Source organism: Epinephelus fuscoguttatus, linkage group LG24 (genome assembly GCF_011397635.1).
Source record: "Epinephelus fuscoguttatus linkage group LG24, E.fuscoguttatus.final_Chr_v1".
NCBI lineage: Eukaryota > Metazoa > Chordata > Actinopteri > Perciformes > Serranidae > Epinephelus > Epinephelus fuscoguttatus.
Window position 1 is genome coordinate 6,241,375 of NC_064775.1, and position 24,471 is coordinate 6,265,845.

Sequence of the window (24,471 nt, forward strand, 5' to 3'; positions counted from 1 at the left end):
TATAAAGAGACGGACAGGTTCACATGTTTATTTTCTGCCTAATTTGGAGATGACACTCAGAATTAGGCGAGACGCGCTTTCTGAGAAATGGTTCCTCGGCCACCATTTCCACTTCAAACACTGGTTCAACTCGAGCATAAAATGGCCACAGCTATGCTCCCTCCAGGTTTCAGAACTCTTTCCCTCAAAACATTTGATGCTATCAGCCTCCTCTCAGACTCAGACATTTTCTCCTGCAACAGACATTCACAAGCCAAACCTTTATGTCAGAGGCAAGATAAAGTATCCCTGTGTGAGCCCGAAACGACTTTCATCTTACAGACGGGAACAAAATAAGATGCACAGCACTGTGGTGTAGATACTGGCTCGGATCACAACGGATCAATTTTCCCAGTGTGGAATTTTTTTGTGGGCCGCTGGATGCTTGATGCTGCGGAATGATTAAAGTCATTGGAAAAGCTACAAATTTGAGAGGCTTTTCTTAATTTGCATGTGCTTATCTGTTGCTTTGGGGGTCATTTGAGGCTGCACAAGCATTTGATATAAAGCAAACATATGCAAAGTATCTCCTACACTGCCATTAGCAGCTGATTGGCACCAGGGGGGAAGAAAAGCACGATAGCTGGAGGCAGAAAACCCCCAAACCACGCATGCAATCAGAAGTGAGAACAGCAAACATCTCCGCCTAAGTCTTGATTTGCTTCAGTATATATTTGTCTTTAACAATGATATAAGAGACCACAAGTGTTTCCAGTTTCATTAAAGCAACCAGAGACTCGCAAATGTAATCAAAAAGAACTTAAGAAGGTTTCCGCCGTCCAACTCTCGGCATGTACACCCTAATGGTCCTCCGCAGCCTTCCCTCGCACAAAGACCAGCCATTTGGTGAAACAGTAGGAACCCAGTAGTCATTAAACCCCTCATTAAATCAATAACTCACTTTCTGACTCAATCAGCCTTCTCCAAGCTAATTAAAGCCTCAGAACGGTGGACTCACCCAGAACGCCGAGCCGGTAGTTGATTGTGATGACGATGACGTTCCCGTAGCTGGCCAGGATGCTGCCGTCAATCATGTTGCCGGTTCCTTCCATGTAGGAGCCTCCGTGGATGTAAACCATGACCGGCTTTAACCCGTTCTCATCGTGGATATCTGCAAAAGAGGACATGGAAATTTAAAAATGTATATAAATGTAAAAATGTTGCTTTTGTATCCAGCATGCGTTTGATGAAAACATGCAGGATGCGGCTGATTTCTGATTCTGATGGTGTCAAAGAATATCCCACAAAGTGTACATCTGGAAAAGTATGGGAACGTTGGTGCCTAAATTTGTGTGACATCTAATGTGCTGGATTGGATAGTGCGTTTTCTAGAATCATTTCCTTGATAATGTGTGGTTGTATGGGGTACTTATCCATAGACAGTACATTACATACAGTAGATGACAGTTGGCAATGGAGTCTGGTGGCTTTGACAAGAGCTTACAAGGGTAACTGAAGCCATTAACGGATTCCCCATTGGAGTACGCTATGTGACGGCAAGGTAAGGCAGTAAAAATACTCTCAGTATTCCATACACTTAAACTGATATTGATCTGTTTTAGGTCGGACTTTTTTTAGGTGGCTAAAATACGTTTTGTTGCTGGCCCCCATCCACAGCAGTGCACTGCAAGTACCTCATACAACCCCACTCAAAAGAAGCCGAACTATTCCTTAAACCCTGAAACGACATTTAACCCTATTCAAGGATATCCCTTCCCTCCAAACAGTGTTTACTTCGCTGATGCTAAAATGTGAAAATTGTCCAAAAATATTGTTTTTCTAAAGTCTTTTCCAACACGTTCTCATCCCAACTCATCAAATAGTCCATCAGCACGTCTAAATATGACACACTAGGTCCCCTCCTGCATCAGTTTTGAACAATCAGTGACGATGTGTCTCTAGCCCCTTTTACACTGCCAGATTTTCCGCAAATGTTGGGCCGATTTGCCGGCAAGCTGCAAGCGTTTAGTCACACAGAGCCGGATTGGCGAGTTGATCCGAGGTGCTCAATTTTCCAGACCGAGGCAGCCTTCCACAACGGGAGGGGCTGTTGAAGACTTGTGGGAGGAGCTGCTGATGACGCCGCACGTGTGAGCCACTGGCGGTGGATAAACAGAAAAGCTGATAGCAGGAATTAGCGAGCAGCTAGTAGCAAGAGGGAAACACAAACCTGACAGACACTGTAAAGATGAGCAACTGGGGAGACAAGGAATTGCGCGCCCTCCTTGTCCTCGCAAACGAAGAGGCCATTAACCGTCAGATGACGGGGACGGTGAAGGATGGGCCGACTTATGAGAGAATCGCCGAAGGACTGACCAGCCGCAGCTTCCCTCCCATGTCACTGTTTACGTCACACGCTGAGCTACACGTTTTGTTACTTGCTCACGCCCCCCATTGCCCCGAAAAAGATGCATTCTGTATAAACAAAAGTAGGCAGGCGGCATTTTGCTGCACTCCCTGATTTTGTTTTTATACTGCCAATGCTGAAAGAAGACTGATTGGGCTTTCCTGCAAATTAGCACAACTTCTATCTAAAAAGGGCTACTGTATGCTCATTACGTGCATCATGTCTCCAAAATGCAGTTCCGTTTTCATAGGAAATGTAAAGAGTACATGCATAGTTTAGTCATGAGTAAAATATTTCCTTAGGTTTAGGCAACAATGGAACGTGGTTAGATTTAGAAAAGCAAAAGCAAACATGGTTTGTCACACATTTGGCTCCTGGGTGAAAGTCCAGAGTTTGTTTGACCTGAAAGTAACACATAGGCTGCATTTAATTCCAGATTGTGTTATTCTACAAAGAAAACAGTCCATCAGATCACTTTGAAATATATCACAATTGACAGATCAAATACTTTTCCAGCACTCTCAGGCTGAAATCTACAATCTAAAGAACAGTAAGAGCTTAGAGTGGAGCAGGAGACATGGACAAAATTCACTCTTAATGTTGCAATTAACAAGCAAAAACAGTATCAGCGTCCACACACCAAAGAAAATATCTCAACCTTTCTTAAATTAACTCTGATCTTTTTTACAACACAGCAAAGTAAGGGGATAAACGGTGTTAGAGATATGGTTCTCGGGCAGACTCTGATAAGAATTTCCACGGCTTTAACCCCGCAATCTCTACATCTGTCTCCCCTCCCTCCTGCTTCATTTGTTCTTTGTGTAATGTGCAGGGAACGCTGCAATTAGGCCAGATGAATACCTTGTTTATGAGGCTCTCCAGTTGTGATTAAGCTGGGTGATTAGTACATGTGTAGGTGGTGATTATAAATTAAGAGTGGGCCCTTTGCATGAAAGTAGATGAAAGGAGAAGATATAAATCCGTCCAACAAGCAGGGCTTGCAGTGAATCAGCCGGCGGCATCTTCATCATCAGGATCCCTCGGCTGATTTTAACATGGAGTCCTCAGGGTGAGCTTTACCAAGACTTCGCAGAAATAGAGTTTGTGGAAATATATATGTATATTTTCTTTCACTTCTTTTAACTCAAGACAAAAAAATGCAGAAATAAGTATTAGTGTTGTCCTCAGATGGCCCAGTGTCTCTCACATCTCCCGCACTACACTAAGTCTCGCTTGCCTGGACCCGGCAGCTGAACGGAGCCATTATCTCCGGCCCTGCCGACCGGGCTGCTTGGAAGTCTCTCAAATGTCACTGGGGATGAGAGCATCTGCTGAGGAAAATATCAAATTGAGAGGGGAGCTGGCCAGCTTGTGTGCGGCTCATGCTGAGATTTAAAACCATGATATTGCGCTGACTGTCAGTTCTCAGAAAGTGGCACTATTTACCTTAACTGTAGAGAACTGGGCTTTTGTTTGAAACAGGGTTATATCAGAGAGTTTGTTGCTGATTTCCTGTCATGAGAAGTCTATTCTTTTCTGATCTGCTCTGCTGTTAATGCTTGGTTGCTCAGGCATGAATTTTAAAGGAGCAGTGTGTAAGGTTCAGGGAGATTTAGTCATATTTAGGGGTGAGGACTGCAGATTTCAGCCAATTGAAACATCTCCTGGTTAGAATTCCTTCACTGTTTTTTGTTCAGGAGGTTTTAACCAGGAGACGAATTATCCGCAGAGGTCTCTTCCTCTCCAAAACAAACAGACTGAGTGATTTAAACTAGTAAAAACACTGCATAAAGCAGTTTTATTTTACAAATCAGTGTTTTTCTGATGCTGTTTGGCACGTCAGAGATTGGCCACTAAACTAGCATCTGCTAACATATGCTCACCTTTTTTCTTCAATATCTTAAAATCCAGACATTCAAGGAGTTTTTACTGGGAGCCGAATTATCCGCAGAGGTCTCTTCCTCTCCTAAACAAACAGACCGGGTGATTTAAACCGGTAAAAACAAGGAAAAAAGCAGTTTCATGTTACAAATCAGTGTTTCTCTGATGCTGCTGCTAACGTATGCTCAGCTTTTTTCTCCGATATCTTAAAGCCTTTGGAAACACAGCTTGAAACAGTAAAAATGCATATATTATATCAAAGTCAAGTGTCTCATTAATGATCCACAAAAGTCTGAGTGAAAATAACCATTCATAACTATTAGAAAACCTGGTTTAAAAACAGCTCATTTTGCTGTTTAGACCACTTGCCAGGACAGAGTGGGCATGGCAGATAACGCTCCCTCGTTTTGATTGACATCTAGGCTAGCGCTTTGCCTTTCTTCATTGAGATACGTTTTCATTGAAAAGATAAATCTGCGTTTTTCTGATAATAATGCTCCCCTCCGACTAAAATTGTGTTGTTTCCCGCAGCATCACCTCCGCGATTGGGGGTATGTTTATGCATAGCAAAGCTAACTGCTTGGGGTTAGGGGTGAGGACGTCCCCTCCCCGCGAGCCGACACCGGAGCTGGGCCCAGGGGGCAAGCCCGGCCGCTCACAAGCCGCCTCTTCCTGCAGCTCCACGAGCTGCAAAGGCTCGGATTGTCTGGGCTCTGGAGCCGGTCAACCTGATTCGAGTGCTGCTGGGAGCCCGCCGGAGGCAGAGCCTCCGCTGGGTCGCAGCCGAGCGGTTCAGCCAGTTTACGATCTGTATTTTCTAAACATCAGACTAGAAAGCTGTTTGTTGGCTCAGACTCAAAGAGGCAGATTTAGCTGGAGCAGAAAAGTTTTGTTGCGCTGCCACTGGGGGGCGGCATGAGACAACTGACGGATGATTTATGATTGGTTTGGAATTTATTGCGTAATAAATCTCAGAGATAACTACAGCCAAATCAAACCAAATTTCAAGAATGTACAAAAACTTAAAAGACAGATATTTCGAATTTGGATGGAAACTGATTTCTAATTGTTTAATAACATAAGACCCTAAATTACACAGTTAGAAGGCTGTTGTGACTTTGGGTTTCCAGAGGCTTTAAAATCCAGACCTTTAAGAAGTTTTTACCAGGAGCCGAATTATCCACAGAGGTCTCTTCCTCTCTAAAACAAACAGACCAGGTGATTTAAACTAGTAAAAACACTGCATAAAGCAGTTTCATGTTACAAATCTGTGTTTTTCTGATGCTGTTTGTGTGCCAAACTAATGCCAACCCAGTCTCACTCCAAATTTGTGGACTACCGGCACATAAAATGAGCATATATCATTCATAGCCTGATTTATAGAATACAACAGCAAAACTTGAATTTCTATAGCTGCTGTTTTGGAACCTGGCTTCATCCAGTGATCAGCTTTTTGGACATTAGTGCATATTTAATTAAATAATATTAAAACAAGGGGAAGTTTCTTAAGTTAGAAATTGTACCCTTTTTCCCTGGGCTGTCTTTCCTTATTTCAAAAAATAAAATAAAAAATAAAACCCAACATTATACTGCATTACTGGATATATTAGGTGAACTGTTATAGTACAGGTCATTTAATCTCAGCTCAGTGTTTTTTTACTTTGCCTTTATCAGTGACTGACCTTTATTTGTCCATGCTGACCCATTATTTTGGACTCAGTCACTCAGGCTTTTATTAGGACATGTAGTGTACACTCAGAAATGTTATTTGAACTCTGCCTTTTAAAAACAAAGCCTGCGACTAATTCTAGTGCTGCATTGTAGGGAAAAAGTGCATCTAAAGAGTGACTCTCTGTGCTGTGTAATTAGTTTAAAGAGGATACACGCTGCCCACAGCAATTATTGGTTTCTCTTCCAGTTGCACTAGTCTGTGGCGAGATGCACAACGGTGTGCAACAGGAAGTGTACGGTTTATGTAGGCAGAAAGCAACACAGCCACGGAGGAGGGGTGTATCATTCTCCTCCTCCGCAAAAGAAAACAGTGAGGCAAAGGAGTCGAAAGCAACCCACAGTGACAGGTTATTAATCTCCGCTGTGCTCCGAGTGGGTTGCTAATCCTGCAGCCAAGTGTGGGGAGGGGATCTGAGAAGAATCTTGGGTCAACGTCCCGGACCGACCCCGGACGGATTCACTCAGGTTGGATACAAGGCTGCTAATTACAGAGGCAGGATGGCAGGCCGGTGTCAATAAGTTCCTGTTTGTCATTCAGTTCCACATTAAAAGAGGCCCGGTGGAACAGTGTGGGCGGCGGGAACAACCTTGAAGAGGCAGATGCACATAAAACAAGAGCGCTGCCATTAAGTTGTCATAGTCTCTAACCGATACGTATCTGATGGTCGCTGCAGGCCTCTGTGGGCTCAGGCAAAACTATTTGGCTAGCTTTCCATCAAACAAACAGGCAAATTGACTGTTACTACCCATCTCTTTTTGTGTCGTGCAGCAGTGGAGTCAGAAGTCAGGAGGGAGGGAGGGAGGGGGGTCCACTCAGGGCACTTTGATCAAACAGAAAGATGCCCTGCAGATTTAAAGCCGTGCTTTATGGCCGGGGAAGGAGAGGGTGGTCTCAGGGCACCGTGTCCCAATCCTGTCAGCGTGGAGTGCACTTAAAACTTAAGAAATCAAACTGCTTCGAGTGCTCTTCTATCTTTCTCTCTCTTACGATCTGTGTGTCTCTCGCTCTGCGCGCTCTCTTGGGCCTGTGGAGCTGCCTGGGTGACTGTGCAGCGAGTTCGTCCCGGACATTCATCACTGCCACCCGGGCCGGGGGGATAATATATTCCTCCGCTGGCTGCATGGCGTTGCACACATTACTCATCTTTATATGGGTGAGGGGGAGGGGGGATCTGAATTTTCCATTGCTTTCAGCGCTTTCTACTGTTAGCGGGACGAATACAAATGGCAGTTAACGGAGGCAATGTAAAGTGCCTTCCCTGTTGCTGTCTCTGCCTCCACCACTATCGCTGCCATCACCTCTGTCTGTCCCAGTATGCTCTCTCCACACACAGCAGCCTACTTCCTGTTCAATAGTTTCACTGACATGCCAAAAAACAGCCAGCCTATTCACAGAGAGTCACAAAAAGTCGTTATTTGGCCCAGAGTCACACACAAACAGCTGAATAACCACTGAAAACACACATTGTAAAGTCAAGATAAAACATCTAGAATTTAGCCTTATATTAATATAAAGATTACGTAATGGACTAGAATATGTTGCTTCACACACATCTTCAACCTAGCAGCACAGAAGATCTACACAATCAGCACAGTTTCACAGTAGACACCCAAGATTAGTGTCACCAATTCAGTATCTAGCCAACTGTCTCCCCTTTTGTTCCTGACATGTGACATTTTGTGAGGTCGCAGGGACCTTGACCTTTGACATTTAACCATCAAATTCTAATCAGCTCACCCTTGAGTCTGCGTGGACGCCAAATTTGAAGAAGTTCTATCAGGCCTTCTTAAGATATTGCACTTATAAGAACAAGACGGACGCAAGGTCACAGTGGCCTTGACCTTTGTGCACCAGCATCTTTATCATTTCACCCTTTTGAAATAAAATGTCATCACTTCATTATATTAGACATTTGTGTGAAATTTTGTGTAAATTAGTGTATTAAAATGTGTTTTGTTTTGAAAGGTCACAGTGATCTTGACCTTAGACCGGCAATTTCCAATCAGTTCATTGTTGAGCTCAGGTGGATGTTTGTGCCAAATTTGAAGAAGTTCTATCAAAGCCTTCTTGAGATATTGCATTTACAAGAACGAGATGGACGCAAGGTCACAGTGGCCTTGACCTTTGTGCACCAGCATCTTTATCGTTTCACCCTTTTGAAATAAAATGTCATCACTTCATCATTTTAGATATTTGTGTGAAATCTTGTCAAAATTAGTGTATGAAAATGTGTTTTGAGAGCTCACAGTGATCTTGACCTTTGACCAACAACTTCCAGTCAGCTCATTGTTGAGCCCAGGTGGACGTTTGTGCCAAATTTGAGAAAAAAAAAAAAATCCTTCAAGGTGTTCTCAAGACATCGTGTTCACAAGAATGACATGGACATAAAATTACAACAATCTTGACTTTTGACAACCAAAATTGAGTCAAGTTCGTCCTTGAACCTAAGCGTATGTTTGTGCCAAAGTTTAAGAAATGCCGTCACGGTGTTCTTGAGATATCACATTCACCAGAATGGGATGGACCAAAATGATTTGATTTGTACTTTGCCAACAAAGTAATTAAACAGCTTGAATCACTTTGCAAATATAAATACTCTTGAACTACCAGAACTGCTACTTTAATTATATGTAATTCACTACTCGTCAACAGTTAAATGAACCATATATGACACATATATATATATGTATGTATGTATGTATGTATGTATGTATGTATGAGTTTAAGTCAGGTGCAAAGCAAGTCATCTCCGGGATTCAAGTAGTTCTTGCTTTGCTTTGCAGTCTGCAAAAAGATACAAACCAGAGGATACAGCATGTCTCTGAAGAAAGGAGTAGCATTACTCTGTCTCCTGTTTGTCTCCATGCATTCATCCTTCTGTTACTGCCATAAACCCCAGACTTGGATTCATCAGTATGGTGGTATTTCTTACCCTCGCCCTAGCGTTTGGCTTTGGTTCCCCTCCTGAGAAGTATTGTAGAAACTCTCATCCTCTGAGACAACTACAAGACAGCCTCATTTCGACAACACTTTTTGCTGATTGGAGTCTTGCGAGCTTTGTTTAGCAAAGTCTGGACCCATCCTCTCTCAGGGAACTAAGCTTGATAAACTGATCCTCTAGTGGTGTGGTCACTTTTGGTCTGCCTGATGGTGCTTTGGATACAACTGATCCAGTTTCTGCAAAGCAATTGAAGGCCCAGAGATGCTAAAAGGCATAACTGATGTACCTCATTTGACACATGCCAACTGATGCTCCCGTGGCTCATAGCAGGCATCAGATTGAAAATGCCAACTCGACAGAACCAGCAGTATTTTGGGAACGGTTTGTTATTTATATGTAGGCAGGCACTAGTTTGTAAGCAACCTGCCATCTCATTTCATCTTTTATTTTTCCTTCCAGGTGGGTGAAAGTCACATAAAGCATGGCTGATGGTAACTCTATACTATGTTAATGAATCGCTGTTGTTAGGTTTATGTAGGAAGTTAAGTTTTATGAGCAGCAGATGTCGGTAAACCTTCAGGAAAACACAGATTATACAGAGTCAGTCTGTTATCTTAGTGTAACTGCCAAGAGTCTAAGCTTTTATTTTTCTTATTTATGTGATATGTGACAACACAACGGTTAAGATCAATGTGACGGTAGTTTGTTGTAGTGGGGAGATAGGGGGTTGATACATTGATACATTTCTTGATTTGATATCATTACTCAAAAACTTCTTAGGCTATTAGAATACAGTTTTTAAGTAGGTAACTTCCTAGTGATGGCAACATCAGCAGCATGAATCAGGCCAGTTTATTTGGCTTGATTCTGGGGCATCAGCCATCTCTAGTCTCAGCCAATTCGGGCAAGCAGAGGCAGCCCAACTTATTCAGTTCGGCATGTTGAGATTGGGCCGATGCATGGCCATTAAATTTCCAGAAATACGACCATTTATTTTCGCTGATTCATCCTGAGTCTGTGCCAAACCAGGCAACTGGACATAGCCCGACTTTTATCCTCCTGCATGCCGAGTTTCGGTCGGCATGCAGATTCTAGAGTGTCATCCATCCTGAGTCTCAGCCGAGTAGGCAACCCAACTTACTTCTTCCGGCATGCCAAGTTCTGGCCGATGCTTGGCCAGGTCAATTTTGGCTACCTGGGTTGTATCTGTGTTTCTCTTATACAAGCAACGTCAGTCACAATACTGATTGAAACACTCAAAGTCAAATGCAACGTCGGGCCCAATGTGCAGGGGTAACTGTAACAGTATATGGGGGCAATTGTAACAACACACCTAATCCTGTCATGTAACCAAGGACTACAGTAACTGAAGAATATAGATATAGCTAAAGCAATTTAATATTCATCGAACAATTAATTCAGTTTAATTAAAACAGTATAATTAATCATCTCGAGTATGACACAGTTTGTTTGTTGGCAGGCGGAGAGGGCTCACCACAGTGTTGTTTATGAAATGAGTGTCAAGTCAAATCTATCTACGGGTACAAATAAAGTAACCTCACCTGACCTTACCACAGAGCAAACCAGTTTCAGTGCTAGTGATTTTCAATACTAATTTCCTATTACAAACCAAAAATAATATGGGGATATCAACATTTTAAGTTAATACAACTTCTGATTCATAGACATTAAAGATTTTGAAGAAGATTGGCTCTTGGTGGGAACTGAACCCAGGTACCCAGACTGAGAGGCAGAAGATTTCACTGGACTGTGGCACAAAATATCTAACTAGAGTATATATAGATATTTTCCACCCTGCTGGCTAGAAACAATGCGGCCAACACTTGACAGAATTATTTAATTCTAGACAACTGAACGGTCATCAGATTCCTAGATGTTAAAGGTTAAGAAAATGTGAGGAAAAAAAATGTAGATGAAAAGAAAAAAAATGACTTTCATACCTAAACATTGAGTTTTGGAAGAAAATTTCAACACCTGAGACTAGGCCTGTCACGATAACAAATTTTTCTGGGCGATTAATTGCGTCAGAAATTATTGCGATAATATTGCCTAATATTGTGCTTTTAAGACAATTTTTATTATTGCTGTAATTTTGCTGTTTTTAGACCATTTTTTAAACGTATGTAATGACACATATTTGTATTCCAACTCGCATTTGTGTGTTATGTATGCATACTATTATGCATCTCTGAATCTATATTTATTTGTAGCAGCATTACTTGAAATAAGGGGTAGGTCAAGATAAGTGCATCACTTCTACCTGCTCCTTTTCGAACGCTAAATATTTACCTCTGTTACTATGATTGTTTTTTTTGTTTGTTTGTTTTTTGTTTTTCTTGTATGACTGATTACCTTATTGATCACCTACATTTTGTTCTATTTTATCTATGTTCGAAATAAAGATTAAAATAATAATAATAATAATAATAATAATAATGATAAAGGCATATTGATGCAAGTACACCCTTTTAAAAAAAAATCTTTTTTTTTTAACAGGAATATTTACAAATGCAAAAAAGAAAATTTAAATATCTGAAATAACACGTAAAAATATCGAAATAAATAAGTAAATAAATACAAAAAAAATATGCTGTCAGTTAAGTTGGTCGTATTCGCTTTTTTTGTTGAGATGGTTTTAGAACAAACCCGGCACACCGGCTCGTCCAAATTACTGGGCTGCCCTCTGTCATTTGGTTTAAATCCAAAACACTCCCACACAGGGGCTGTGGCATTTGGTTTAGGAACAAGTTCTCTGTCTTTCTCTTACGCCCTGTTCATTACGCTAATTTACCAACTCACCTGGCTGCTACACGGCAGTGAACGCTCTTGTCGTCCAGTCTCTTTGGTGGAGAGAGAGACGAGGAAAACAAACACGCATGAATATGGCAATTAATCGCGGCTGGAAAAGTTACTGTCTCCCGTCTCTTTTAATTTACTGTGCAATTAACCGACTTATCGCATATCGCGACAGGCCTATCTGAGACTGCGATAGCCACAGCCACACATGGTCATTTCATTTACAGTCAACCAAAATGTAACAATCAACCTGGTCGCACTCCACACTCATCCAATACCAGTGCTTGGGCAGTGACATCCGCCGTCAGACACATACGTCCTTTCACATCAGCATGATATGCGGCGCATGATTTGCCGTTACACAATAACGGTGCCTGGTGACATCAGGGGCAACAACGTGGGTTAAAGTGACGAAAGTCCAAGTAGGACGGGAGGTAGGGGTGGTGGACGGAGCCAACAACCATCAACTTTTACCTGGGAGGCTGGTGTTCGCTACCGCTATGTTTGTAATGCCAAACACTGTTATTTTTTTTTATTTTTATTATTTTTTTTTACTGTTATTTTAATCTTTGACAAAGCCAAAGAATTGGTACATCATGACAATTTATAGTGTCTGACCAACAAGCAATTCCAGTTCACAAACTTTCCCATTCACACACACATTGAAGGTACTTCCCGTTACTTAAGCTGCTGTTTCCTGTTATTTAGATAACCGGTTTCGGCATTTGCTTCTCCTGGGTCCATGTCATTGGTTCGACAGCCCATTGGTTCGACATCCCATTAGTCCGACTGTCCGCGGTGCTGAACGGATCGCGGGGGGTGTATGGTGCACCGCGACCGGCTTGAGGTGGAGCAGGCTCACGGCTTATGTGTTTGTCACTTTCTTTTTCATTTTAACCCACACCATGATCTTTTCCTGACCCTAACCAAGTGGTTTTTGAGCCTAAACCTAACCAGACCTTAACCACAGGGCATCATGATGATTTCGGAACAGACTTCGGAACAATGAGTTTAATGTGGTCGGAACAATGGGATGACGAACCAATGGGCAGTTCCCGCTTCTCCTTACATATTGAAATTTCTGTCAGAGTCATGTTAGGTCACCTGGCTGGAGTCATGTTAAAACATGTGCACTATAGCTGTGATCACATGACCAATGTGCTAAAGGAAGTGGTTCCAAGCCGTCCAGGAGACATGTGTTCGTAACTTTGACTGAACTTTGAGTCATTTTAAGATACATCCCCATCTTGTTTCTTTTCCCAAACCTAACCACAGTAACTACTTGCCTAAACCTAAATATAACTTTGTGGGGCACTAATTTATGTGATATCACACAAACCGTTGTATGAGGTACACTGACATGCAACAGTATCCCAGTTCCTTTGCAGTATTCCAGGAAGCATATTCCAGTGTCTCAAAAATTGGATAAGCTAAATGGAATACTCCAAAAACCCAATCATAAATGGGTTATTCATGTCCATGTAAACACACTCAGTGCTACTTAGTATGCGGTGATCTGCTGGAATTTTAAGGCACAGTCTGAGACTCGGCATGGATGATACCCCAGGATGGGGCCGAATCAACTGGCCCGATTCTAGCTGCCGACAGTGGGAAGTAACTGAGCCTCTGTTGAGTAAATCAAATCCACCTGCATGAGCATCCACCCGAAATAGCAAAGTGTTTTTTAAAAGCACATGCTTTCATTATGATCCATGGCTGCAATAACAGGCAGGACACTTTACCAGCCATCTGAAGTTTGGTGGGAATGTCGTCCAGAGCCCAGCTTTTTTTTTTTTTTTTCTGGCTGTCCTTGGTGCCGTCTGTGTGCGTGCACGTGGGCGGCAACCGCTTCATACCCCTACTGCTGTGTTGAAAAACTGCTTCCCCTCTGCCGCCTTCCCCTCATTAAAATGACTGGCGGTGGCAAGTTGCCACGCGACGGTGTGAAAGCCCCTCGAGTGTAATCTGAATGCACGCTTGGATAGAAGGGATACAACTTGGGGAAATCTGACCCTTTGTACAAAAGATAAGTTGATCAATGCCACAAATTTACTTTGCTGACCTTCAAATAGTGCAGAATCTTAAATATTTCTTCCCTGTCTTACATGTCGTAATGTCTTCTTCATACTCAACACTGTATATATGCAGCCCCTTTTCGTTGAACTCACCAAAATGTCCTTTCAGCAGTGTCTCTTTTCAAAGGAGGAAAGTAATTACAGTAAAATCTCAAAAAAGCAATTCTAGTGATGCCCTCAACACTTCTTGGTCTGGGGACATAATTGAGTAATTAGAACTGAGGGCGCATTTGATTCACATAGCACTCGTCTGACAAAAGCTCATTTAACAGTAAAGAGCAAACTTCCAGAAGGAGTGAGGTGAGAGCACGGCACATAAGGTCTGAGCGAGGTTGTCTGCAGTGCTGCGAGGTTTCTCTGCAGCAGCCGCTGAGGTATAGGTGGAACCACAGGGGATCCACGGGAGTAATTCATTGCCACTGCAGATCAGTCAGTGTGCATCGATCCTGCGTGCTCCCCTGGAAACACAGGCAAGCCAGGAAGGTGCTCTTTATCCAAACCTTTCACTGGGTAGAAATGTTATTTTACAAGTGTGCAAGCGTTTGTCTTTTTCAGATCGTGGAAAGCCGATTTGCTTCTATCTTTATCTCTACTACACTAAAACAGAGCTGGAATTGTAAAAGAACCCGTCTGCCTACAAAATCAAACGACTTTCCTCCTGCAATTCCAAGACGGATATTGTCTTTTTCCCGCACCAGCTGTGGGCAGATGGTGTGCTTTTAATCTATTTTAACAACACATTACCAACTCCCAGAGATACAGCCCTTCTAATTTGAGGTAAACTACGCTACATCTGTTGGGTGCAAATCCAGTATATGATGGTGTTTTCCAACCGGCATGATGAAACCCTAGAGGAAATTTAAGCTTTTAGAAGATACTGCTGCTGCCGGTTTCCTAAAGAAAAATAAGAGGTATCACTTCATAAAACCAATTTGGGGAAAGCGCTCTTGTGAAGAGAAGATTCAGTTTGCAGGGAGAAAAAAAAAATCTCTGAGGGGAATTTTTAAACATTAGTGTATCTCTTCATTTCATTTATTCAGCGGAGAGTTCAACCAAAGTGAAGTATACTATACACATACACTGGAAGCATGTTGGTTTGAGTTTAAAGACATGTATCATGTCCTTACAAGGACAGGAGGAGCCACACAACAAGCCACAAACCTCTAGAGTTAAAGCGGCACGCCATCAAATTACTATTCAGCCTTCTGTTTTCATTCATGTTTAATCTGCTTCCTGTTTTATTTTGTAGCTTCTCCTCTCTTGTCTTGTGTCTGGTTTTACTTCCTGTCTTTGTGTGTTTTCCCGCCTGTTTTCTGCCACACCTGTCTCGTTAGTCCTTCCCTGTTCCCTGAGTCTTCCCTTCACACCTGTTCTGTATCAGTCTGCTCCACCCTTGTTGTCTTCCTTCTCCAGCTGTGTCTCGTCCTTGTGATTAGTTTTCTGTGTATATATACCTGTGTTTCCTTTTGTTCTTTGTCAGTTTGTCTGTGTTCACCCCCGTGTTCTTGCTTTCATTACCTGCGCCGTTTTCTGCTGGGTGTTCTGTTTGGATTTCGGATTTGAGTTCATCGTATTTCATTTGGACTTTTAGTTACCTGCCTGTGCCGGATGTTTCCTACCAGCTGCATTAAAGCTCGCTTTTTGTTTTGAAATTCAACCTGCCTGTTAGTCTGCATTTGGGTCGTCCTTAAACTGATACGGGACAGAAATGGAATACACAAAGTGCTTCGCAAAATACAATCATACGATAAAACATGCAATCAATAAAAAGAATACTGCTCATTTTACAAAATTTGAAATCTAATTTTATACACTTGCCAATTTTTTTCAATCATTCAAATCTGGCTGGGTGACAAAGTCATTACACATATGTATTAAATCAAGCACAAATCTATATTTTTTGGACTCTTCTACAGTATGGTAACAACCTGGTGTGATGTTCATTTAGCAATAATTTGCTGACATGAATATTCACTAGATCACCCAATATGGATTAATCCACTCCTGACAAATGCAGTAATTCCTCCTTTTTGAGAAATGCTTGATTACGTGCCTTATGTGAAATTTGGCACAGTGGTAGAGGGTCATGGGAGGATGCCAATGAAGCAATATTACATCAATTGGCCAAAGGGGGGCGCTATAGCAACCGACTGAAATGTCAAACTTTGAATGGGCATATCTCATGCCCCGTATGTCGTAGAGACATGAAACTTTGCACAGAGATGCCTCTCCTCATGAGGAACACATTTGCCTCAAGAACCCATAACTTCCGCTTATATAGACTTCCCACCATTTTGAATTTTTTGAAAAACACTTCAAATGGATCTCTTCCTAGGAAGTTTGAGCGATCTGCATGAAACTGGGTGAACATAATCTAGGGACCAATATCTAAAGTTCCCTCTTGGCAAAAGTTGGAAAACTTACTAAAACTGAGCTTCTATAAGGCAATGAATATTGCGGAGGGCGTGGCTCATCACATAAAGGTGTATAACATCTCAAGGGTTTCATCCATCACCACGCAACTTTGTAGGCATATGACCACACATAATCTGAGGGGAACCCTCCATTATTGACCCCATCAAACAAAATGGGGGCGCTAGAGAGCTCATTTCTTATCTAGGCATAACTGCCATATGGATTTTTACTAAACTTGGTAGATATGTAGAACAGGACGCCTCAAGGTGACTGGAGAAATTTAACTCTAATTGGCAACTGGGTGGCGCTATAACAACAGAAAAATGCTTAAAAATGGCTAAAATGCGGCCGATCGCTGTGGCTCCCCCTGTGGACCAATGTTGGTGTTGTTGTTCTAATGTTTGGTATGACTAAGTCATGGTATGGTATGCTGTACATAATCACAGAAACTGTCAGTGTGTCATTCTGTCTGTCCCACGTTTTTCAAACACTCTGTCTGAATACATTGCTCTTCTTAATGGGTCCAGTTGACTATTTAATCTGCAATTTCCAATGACCTGTATCCCAAACACACACCATGTGAAACTGTACGTGGGCAACTGTGCACTTAATGGGTCTCATTCATGAAAAGTGAGTAAATCTGTCTGTAGATTTGCACATACTGTAAAAGCCTACGCTATTAAAAACCTACTCCAGATTCAGGAACCCCAAGGGAAACTCAGATTTGATCGTAAACACGTGTGTATGATCATGAATGCCAATCCATCATAAACTGACAGCGCGCTTCCGGTAATCAGCAATTAGCATAAATCCCCGCCCATGAATAGCCAATGACCACCATATAAGGAGGTGTAGCTGCATCCAGTCGACCTGTCAGTCATGGCGCAAAGAAAGAAAGAGAGAGAAAGAAAAAAGAATTTTCCCAAAGCGGAGATCGAAATAATTTTGGGTGAAGTGGACTTAAGAAAAAACATTTTATTTTCTTCAGTTAGTAGTGGTGTGACAGGGACAGGCAAAGCGAAGGCCTGGAGGGAGGTAACAGATGCTGTTAATGTTGTCTCCGTGGTACAAAGAACCATGTCAGAGGTGAAGCGTAAATGGTTTGATATGAAACTGGAGGCAAAGAAACGCATAAGCACAAACAAAGAGAAGATTCATTTGTGGGGTTTTGAATGAAGTGGGAACGGGAAACAAAAGATGTTTTGTGCGTAATGGATAAACTCAAAATCAGTGATGGCTGTCGGAATGTAGAGCTATTTAACATTTACTTTAACAAATGATACGGATAACATATAGCCTACAGCAGTTTGTATGCATCGTCTTCACATTATTTGAATCTTAATAGCCTAAAGCTCTGTTTTATACAACATAAATTAAACATTTTTCAAATCAGATTTATTCATTCAAATGATCAAAAAGCCATGATCCGGCTGTCCTTACGGATATTTTTATTATCATCATTCAACATGTAGAAAGAACGTGTAATCTATTGAGTCGATTTACATAGATAATTCACAATCATGAACCTAATCTGGATCTTAAACCTGCTAATTGCCAACTAATTTAACTAAATGTGTTATATTTTTAATATTTTGTCATGTTTAGATTACGTATTTCAAAGGCATCTGTGTATTGTGTACATAACAGAGCGCAATATGAATTATAATTGTAATTTCCAATAGTGAAAAGCAATATTTATGTGCTTTACTAAATTTACACAAGCACTACGAGTGGTCAGGAGCAGGAGTAGACTTTGTTAGTAGCTCCGAAAAGATCGGACATGCACGTAAATTTCCGTCTGCCAACAGTTCACACACAAATTCCTTCTGCTCACGTTTCATGAATGGGACCCAGTGGGTATGGGCTAGTACAGTATATTTGTAAGCTGTGCTGAGATTCATGTTCAGTAGGAAACAATGAGCTGAGAGACACATACAGAATAGGGCGGTCACAAAGTCTTTTCAGGGCATTAGTTGACAATACATGAAATTTAGAATAACACCAGGCTAATCCTTTACTGGCACAAATTCTCACTATAGAACTGTAAGAAAAGAACAAAAATAAACAAAAAACACAAAGGGCCTGATTTACATAGTGCGGGGCAAATTCGTACTGTGCCTTTCATTCAATTTGCGCTCACAATTTGCATGTAATTAGCACCTGATCCGCCACAGTAGCAGCTCATTACACCAGCAGCAGTGTGCAGGTGATGCAGTGGGAGCAGTTCAGAGGAGGATTTATCTGAGATCACCGAGCTCACAACACAAATGTTAATGTAATGCTGCAAAGTAATACTCAGTAATAAAGTGACCGAACGCGAACCAGAAACATGTCATTCTGGACTAATCTAATACACTCAGAACTACAACTTCCTGTTCCTTCACTTGTTTCTGACTCAGTACATAAAAATATTCTATTAAATAAATGAAAGCTGTTGATTTATTAATGTGTCTTTTACCCATCACAGTTGTAACTGTTAATAAACTAGTGCACTTGCTCTTTAGAGAGATCGTTTCCCAACTCTCTCCTGCAAATTGCATAACCCTTGGTTAATTCAACAAATCAACATCCATCACTTTATCTGTACTTATACATCACTTTATTATATCTTCTGCCATTACTTCAAGCACGTAAGGGTTCCAAGCTCCAAGGTTTTTAAATGAAATAGTATATGAGGAGTCATCAAATGGCTTTAAATCGTCTGTATCCACAGCAGAACACACAGGTCCACTGTACTGGTGACACAAAAAACAGTGTGTCCATATACCCACTTTGTGCCAGTTGACAATGTGTTTAGATACAAATGGGAGCTCGTACAGACACAGCCTCGTTTCCCAGATTAGCAACATTGACTATCAATGCTTTATTCCAGTGCTATAAAAAAACTGGGCTAATGCAGAGTCTCAGTCCTGATGAATAAATTGAGTAAGCCATCTGGTTTTAGTGGCCTATTCAATGACTTGGCTGACAACACATCCAGACGTATAACAATACCATCCATTGCTCATATAGAACGGACGAGATTAAGCCGTTTTTGGTTTGTTTCAATCCAAAGACAAGGCAGAGATCCATGTAAACCAATCAGGGTTTTAAAGGAACAGTGTGTAGATTTAGGGGGATTTTGTAGTATCTAGTGGTGAAAATTGCAGATTGCAACCAGCTGAAACGTCTCCGGAGGATTTTTTCAGTGTCCATTTTTCAGATGGTTTTCAGAAGGTGAGCTAAAATTATCCTCCGAGGTCATTTCCTCTCCAAAGCAAACAGACCAGGTGATGTTTTCTCCCGATGCTGCTCATCACAGATGGCCTTCAGACTACAGTGGGCAATGTGAAACTGCAAAAACTGAAATAGCCCTGTATAAAGGCAGTGTTTGGTTTGTCGATTCTGGGCTTCTGTAGAAATGTGTTGGTGCAACATGGCAATCTCCATAAACAAGGACTCACTCCCCATGTAGAATTAAATGGCTGATTCAAAGGCAACAAAATACTCAAGAAAATATACTTAATATACTTATATTCCATTTCTGCCAATATATCCTGCACACTGGACCTTTTACAGAAAGTTTCTAGCAGATTATTCAATTTATCATTAATACTGTATCCGTCCATTCGACTGTTCAGTTCAATTGTCTGTAATTGTTATCTCTCTGTGGTCTTCCTGGAGTTTAAAAGCATCCCGACACCAGTGGTTCCCAGCTGATGGATCGCAGACCAAAAGTGGGTCGCCGGTCAATTCAGAGTGGACTGCAAGTGTAACATTTGTAAAACAACACACTTTATTTTCAAGTACAGTGAATTTCCGGCACAGAGCTTTTACTTTGAAGTGCCGTTTCCTGCTGTAGAACGAGTGACTAACGGACAGCTACTTGATGGAGCCAGCAATATATATTAAACTCTGCGGACTTTGAACCGATGAGTAAGGAGAAATCTAGATCCTGTGGCCCTACACTGTCAGGTATGTTATTCTGGTTTGAGAATACTAAATCTCTTTTATCGTATTTCAGATACTTACACTGGTGGAGACAGTGCTGGACTCTCCATCAATATGAAGATCTAGAGTGTTCAAAAACTTGACATACATTTGTTCTGAATTTTGTCATAACTGACATGAATTTTGATTTTTGGCCAAACCTCTTTTGTAAGATCACAGTGACCTTGACCTTTGACTTCTGACCACTAAATTCTAATCAGGTCATTCTTGAGTCCAACTGGACATTTGTGCCAAATTTAATTTTACCTCAACATCTTCATGAGAGGGACACAAGCTCTTAGTGACCTTGACCCTTTGACTTTCAACCACTAAACTCTAATCAATTCATTCTTGAGACCACGTGGACATTTGTGCCAAAACTACTGTACATCAAGGCCTTCTTGAGGTATTGTGTTTCCACGAATGCGACGGACACAAGGTCACAGTGACCTTGACCTTTCAACACTAAATTCTAATCAGATTAGTGTTTAAAGAAATTCCCCCAAGGCATTCCTGAATTACATATATTAACAAGAATGGGACTTACACAAAGACGGACAGGGAAATGGACAACTTGAAAACATTTTTGAACAAAGATTTTGCAATGAAAAGTGGCTTTATGAAACAAAACTGGAAAAAAAGAGAAAAAAGTTCAAATTAAAACTGCTAAAATTACAAAGAAATTACACATAATGAAGTCATATTGTGAAAAGGAAAGAGGAGGAATTTCGTAGTATTGAGCTGGGTTTTGAGTGGATTATCTTCAAAGATTGCAATATATCATAATTATAGGAGCATTACTGGACGCAGAGCTCTTACTGCTGACACGTCCACCTTGACAAAGATTTAGTTTACATAGCTCCATATCAACCAGAAGTCTCCACATTTAAGACTAGACTTAAGATTTTCCTTTTTGGTAAAGCTTATAATAAGGGCTGGCTCAGGCTTGTGTTGGACCAGCCCCTAGTTAGGCTGATATAGGCCTGGTCCACCAGGGGACAACCTATGATACACTAAGCCCCTGTCTCCTTCTCTCTCTCTCCATTTATTCACATTCATGTCTCATTAGTGCATGTCACTAACTCAGCTTCTTCCCTGAATTGTGATTTTTGATATTGGGCTATATCATGAAATTGAGTTTAATCATCAGGTACACTGATGCTATCACATTTACAAATTTGTCTTCAGTGAACAACACATTCCACAGAGTAAAGACTGGTCTACACTGGGCTCTCAGAGCTGCCTGGCTAATGCTTACTCGTGTAGAAGAAGGCACGGTGAGGATTATGTCAAATATCACTCTCTGGAGCAACATCCGTAAAAACTGAACAACTGCCCATGTTATTCAGAAATGTCACGGCTTTCTCTGGCACTTGCATGTCTCTCTCTCCGGAAGACAAATGGTGCCCTTTAACTGAAACGTCTCCTATGGCTTTTTCACCTTCAGTCATGTGCCGGCCCTCACAGATTACCCAACACAGCGAAGAGAAAAGTGCCGCACTGTTTGGTTATTATCATGCAGAGGAGCAAGGTGTTAATAGAAGAAAGAAAAAAATGTGGCAGAGGTTTTTTTTTTTTTTTTTTTTTTTTCAAGCCACAGATGAACAAATTTCCACTGTCATAACAACATGGGTTAGTGCTCATGCTTCACCGAGCAATGGAAGAGGAAAAAAGGAAATGTAGACAGGGAAGAGAGGGGCATGATCGTTTTAAAATTTAAATTCATCAGAGGAGGCGAAATAACATGCAGAGCTGAATTGAGATCACATTTGACAGGTGAGTAAAGGATTACTGGGACCTCCTTCCTGTTTAGAGGTGCCGTCTCACCTCAGACGAGATCCTCTGATTTACATGACTCCAAAGAGGAAAGAGGTTGATACAAAAATGAATAGCTGAGATAAGTGCACTTAGAAGCACTTTAAGGGGAGTAAAAAAGAGAGGAGGAAGGGGAGTCAAAAGAAACTGGCTAAAAAAAAAAAGAGGTCTGCAGGTTTGCTGTCATGCACGAGTGTCAGGCTTTTATTTTGTTGGTCAAAAAGGGGGAAAAAAGATAGAAAAATACCTTCATCACCGCCACCATCATTACTGTTGAAATCTGCGCCTTGTCTGTTTGAGTTGGCCCCTAGTGTTGAGGAGAAAAGTAGAATAAGGGGAAACATTTAAGATGAAAAAAAAAGAAAAACTTTTTCAGCCGAAAAAAAGAAGAAGAAAAAAACCTCACTTTAAAATGCATCAAAAACGTCGGGTTGCTGTTTGAGAAAAACAAGTGAGCTGAACAGGCTGTGGTGTGATGAAGTGTCTTTGACTAACAAGGAGCACAACAGCAGCCTGGCAGGACCAAAACAACACTTTGTGACCAAACACTTCCATCAGCTGAGACGAATCTGTCACACTGGTGTGATACACACTCATTAACTGAACAGTCAGCGTGCGTCATCAAAGCAGGCACATCACTCAGACATGGAGGGCCAGTGTTGGATTCACCACTTAGTCACATTTTGACGATCACTCGCAGAACGGGTCCTCGGTTGAAAGAAATTCAAAATAAAGGGCTGCATGTTATCAAGTCAGAACATATGAACAATACATGAGGAGCTGCTGGGCTGTTCTCTTGCACTGCTCATAAGTTTTCCTACCAAATTTCATTCATATCCTACATGATAATGACCAAGTAATTTGCGTATAACCCAACATATTTTGGAAGTGTTATAAAATATGAAATGTTCTGCTGGGAAACCTTGGGTCCTGGCATTCATCTGGATACTGCCTTTCATGTTCCACCCACTCAAACACTGTTGCAGTCCAACTACCCCCTTCATGGCAACAGTACTCCCCAATGGCAGTGGCCCCCCAGGAAGACAATGCACCATGCCACACTACAAAAACTCAGGCATGACCTGAGGAATGGGACGAAGAACTCAAGGTGTCGAGCTGACCTCAAAATACCCCAGATCCCAACATGATCGACCCAGAGGTACCCCTGATCCACGGTGGGTGCTCCTTGGGCCGGACTTGGCTCTGACCTGTCAAGGCATGGAAACAGGACCTCTAGAGGGTGTCCTTTGGTTTCTGGCTCCAGGGCGTTAGCTTCAGATCTTTTGAGTCCTGTGGGTTGTGAGGTGGGGTAACAACACGTCCCACAGATCTTTGATCAGATGGGGATATGGGGAATTTGGAGGTCAGGTCGACACCTTCAGCTCTTTGTCCCATTCCTCTGGTCATTCCTGAGTCATTCTCAGAACGCATCGTCTGTATTCGGCGTCTGACTTCCGGCAGATGGCGATACAGCCTCTGGGGGCAGACCCCCGATTTTTTGGCATTCCGGTTTGATTTGGGCGGAGGAGGTGAATTTCCGTTTCTGACTTCCGTTTATATATAAGTAAATATGCTGAACCATTGCGATGGATTCAGAGTTTGCAGTGACGCCAATTATGTTTCACCTCGTTAGTTCACCCCACAGAGCGTTTAACCTGGCAACAACTGCAGCCGGCTCAAACGTGATTGGTCAATATCACACAGACTACAAACAGCCTACAACCGGAAACCAGGGCTCTTCTGCTCTTCTTCCGGAGGCAAGATCTCCGAGGTTTGCCTACAGACTCTACATTCACTGAATGTAGACTCTGTATATAGAGACTATTCCTGAGTAGACTGTAAAAATAATGGATGTAGCTACTATGACATCACCCATTTGTGGACTGCCGTTTTGAGGCCTTGAGTTTGGCACTTTAGCCATCGCCATCTTGTTTTTCGGAGCCAGAAGTAACTATATTTGGATGAGAGGCTGGCACAGTGGAAAGTCAAGGGGTGGATATGACTCGTAGACTGTAGCGACACCTCACAGACAGCCTGTAACTCAAGTGGCTCCGCCCTTAAATAGCCTCACTTTTAAGCCTTAATTAAATGTAAACAGGTGAGTTACATAAAAATTCACCCCCTGTACAGCTGTCATGGATGTTGAAATTAGCCGCAGAGACCAAAACCATGTTTTGTACCAGGTTGTTAACATGTTTATTTCTGGTTTTAACATGAAGGTCTGTGGGGATGACTCTGTTTTGGAGTCAGCCTCAAGTGACCATGAGAGGAACTGCAATTTTGGCACTCATGCATAGGCTTCATTTTCGGAGATTGCCGCTTTTTTTGTTTTTAAAAATTGCTGCTTTAATAAATGTCATTATTATTTTCAAAGCCAGGAGCTATCTTAACTTAGCATAAAGACCACAATCAGAGGGACCCAGCTATCTTGGCACTGTCA

General features: G+C 41.8%; 1 protein-coding gene across 2 annotated transcripts in view; it reads right to left on the reverse strand.

Annotated features, from left to right (window-relative positions):
* Window positions 1-24,471, reverse strand: part of nlgn4xa (neuroligin 4 X-linked a) — a 147,735-nt gene that overhangs the window by 76,892 nt on the left and 46,372 nt on the right. The window contains exons 3-4 of one of the 2 annotated variants that reach the window (XM_049570511.1): window positions 22,279-22,338; window positions 998-1,150 (exon numbers count right to left, since the gene is read on the reverse strand). In XM_049570511.1, coding sequence (XP_049426468.1) covers window positions 998-1,150; window positions 22,279-22,338 — 213 coding nt within the window. The remainder of the gene's footprint in view (window positions 1-997; window positions 1,151-22,278; window positions 22,339-24,471) is intronic. The other variant, XM_049570510.1, reaches the window with a different exon arrangement.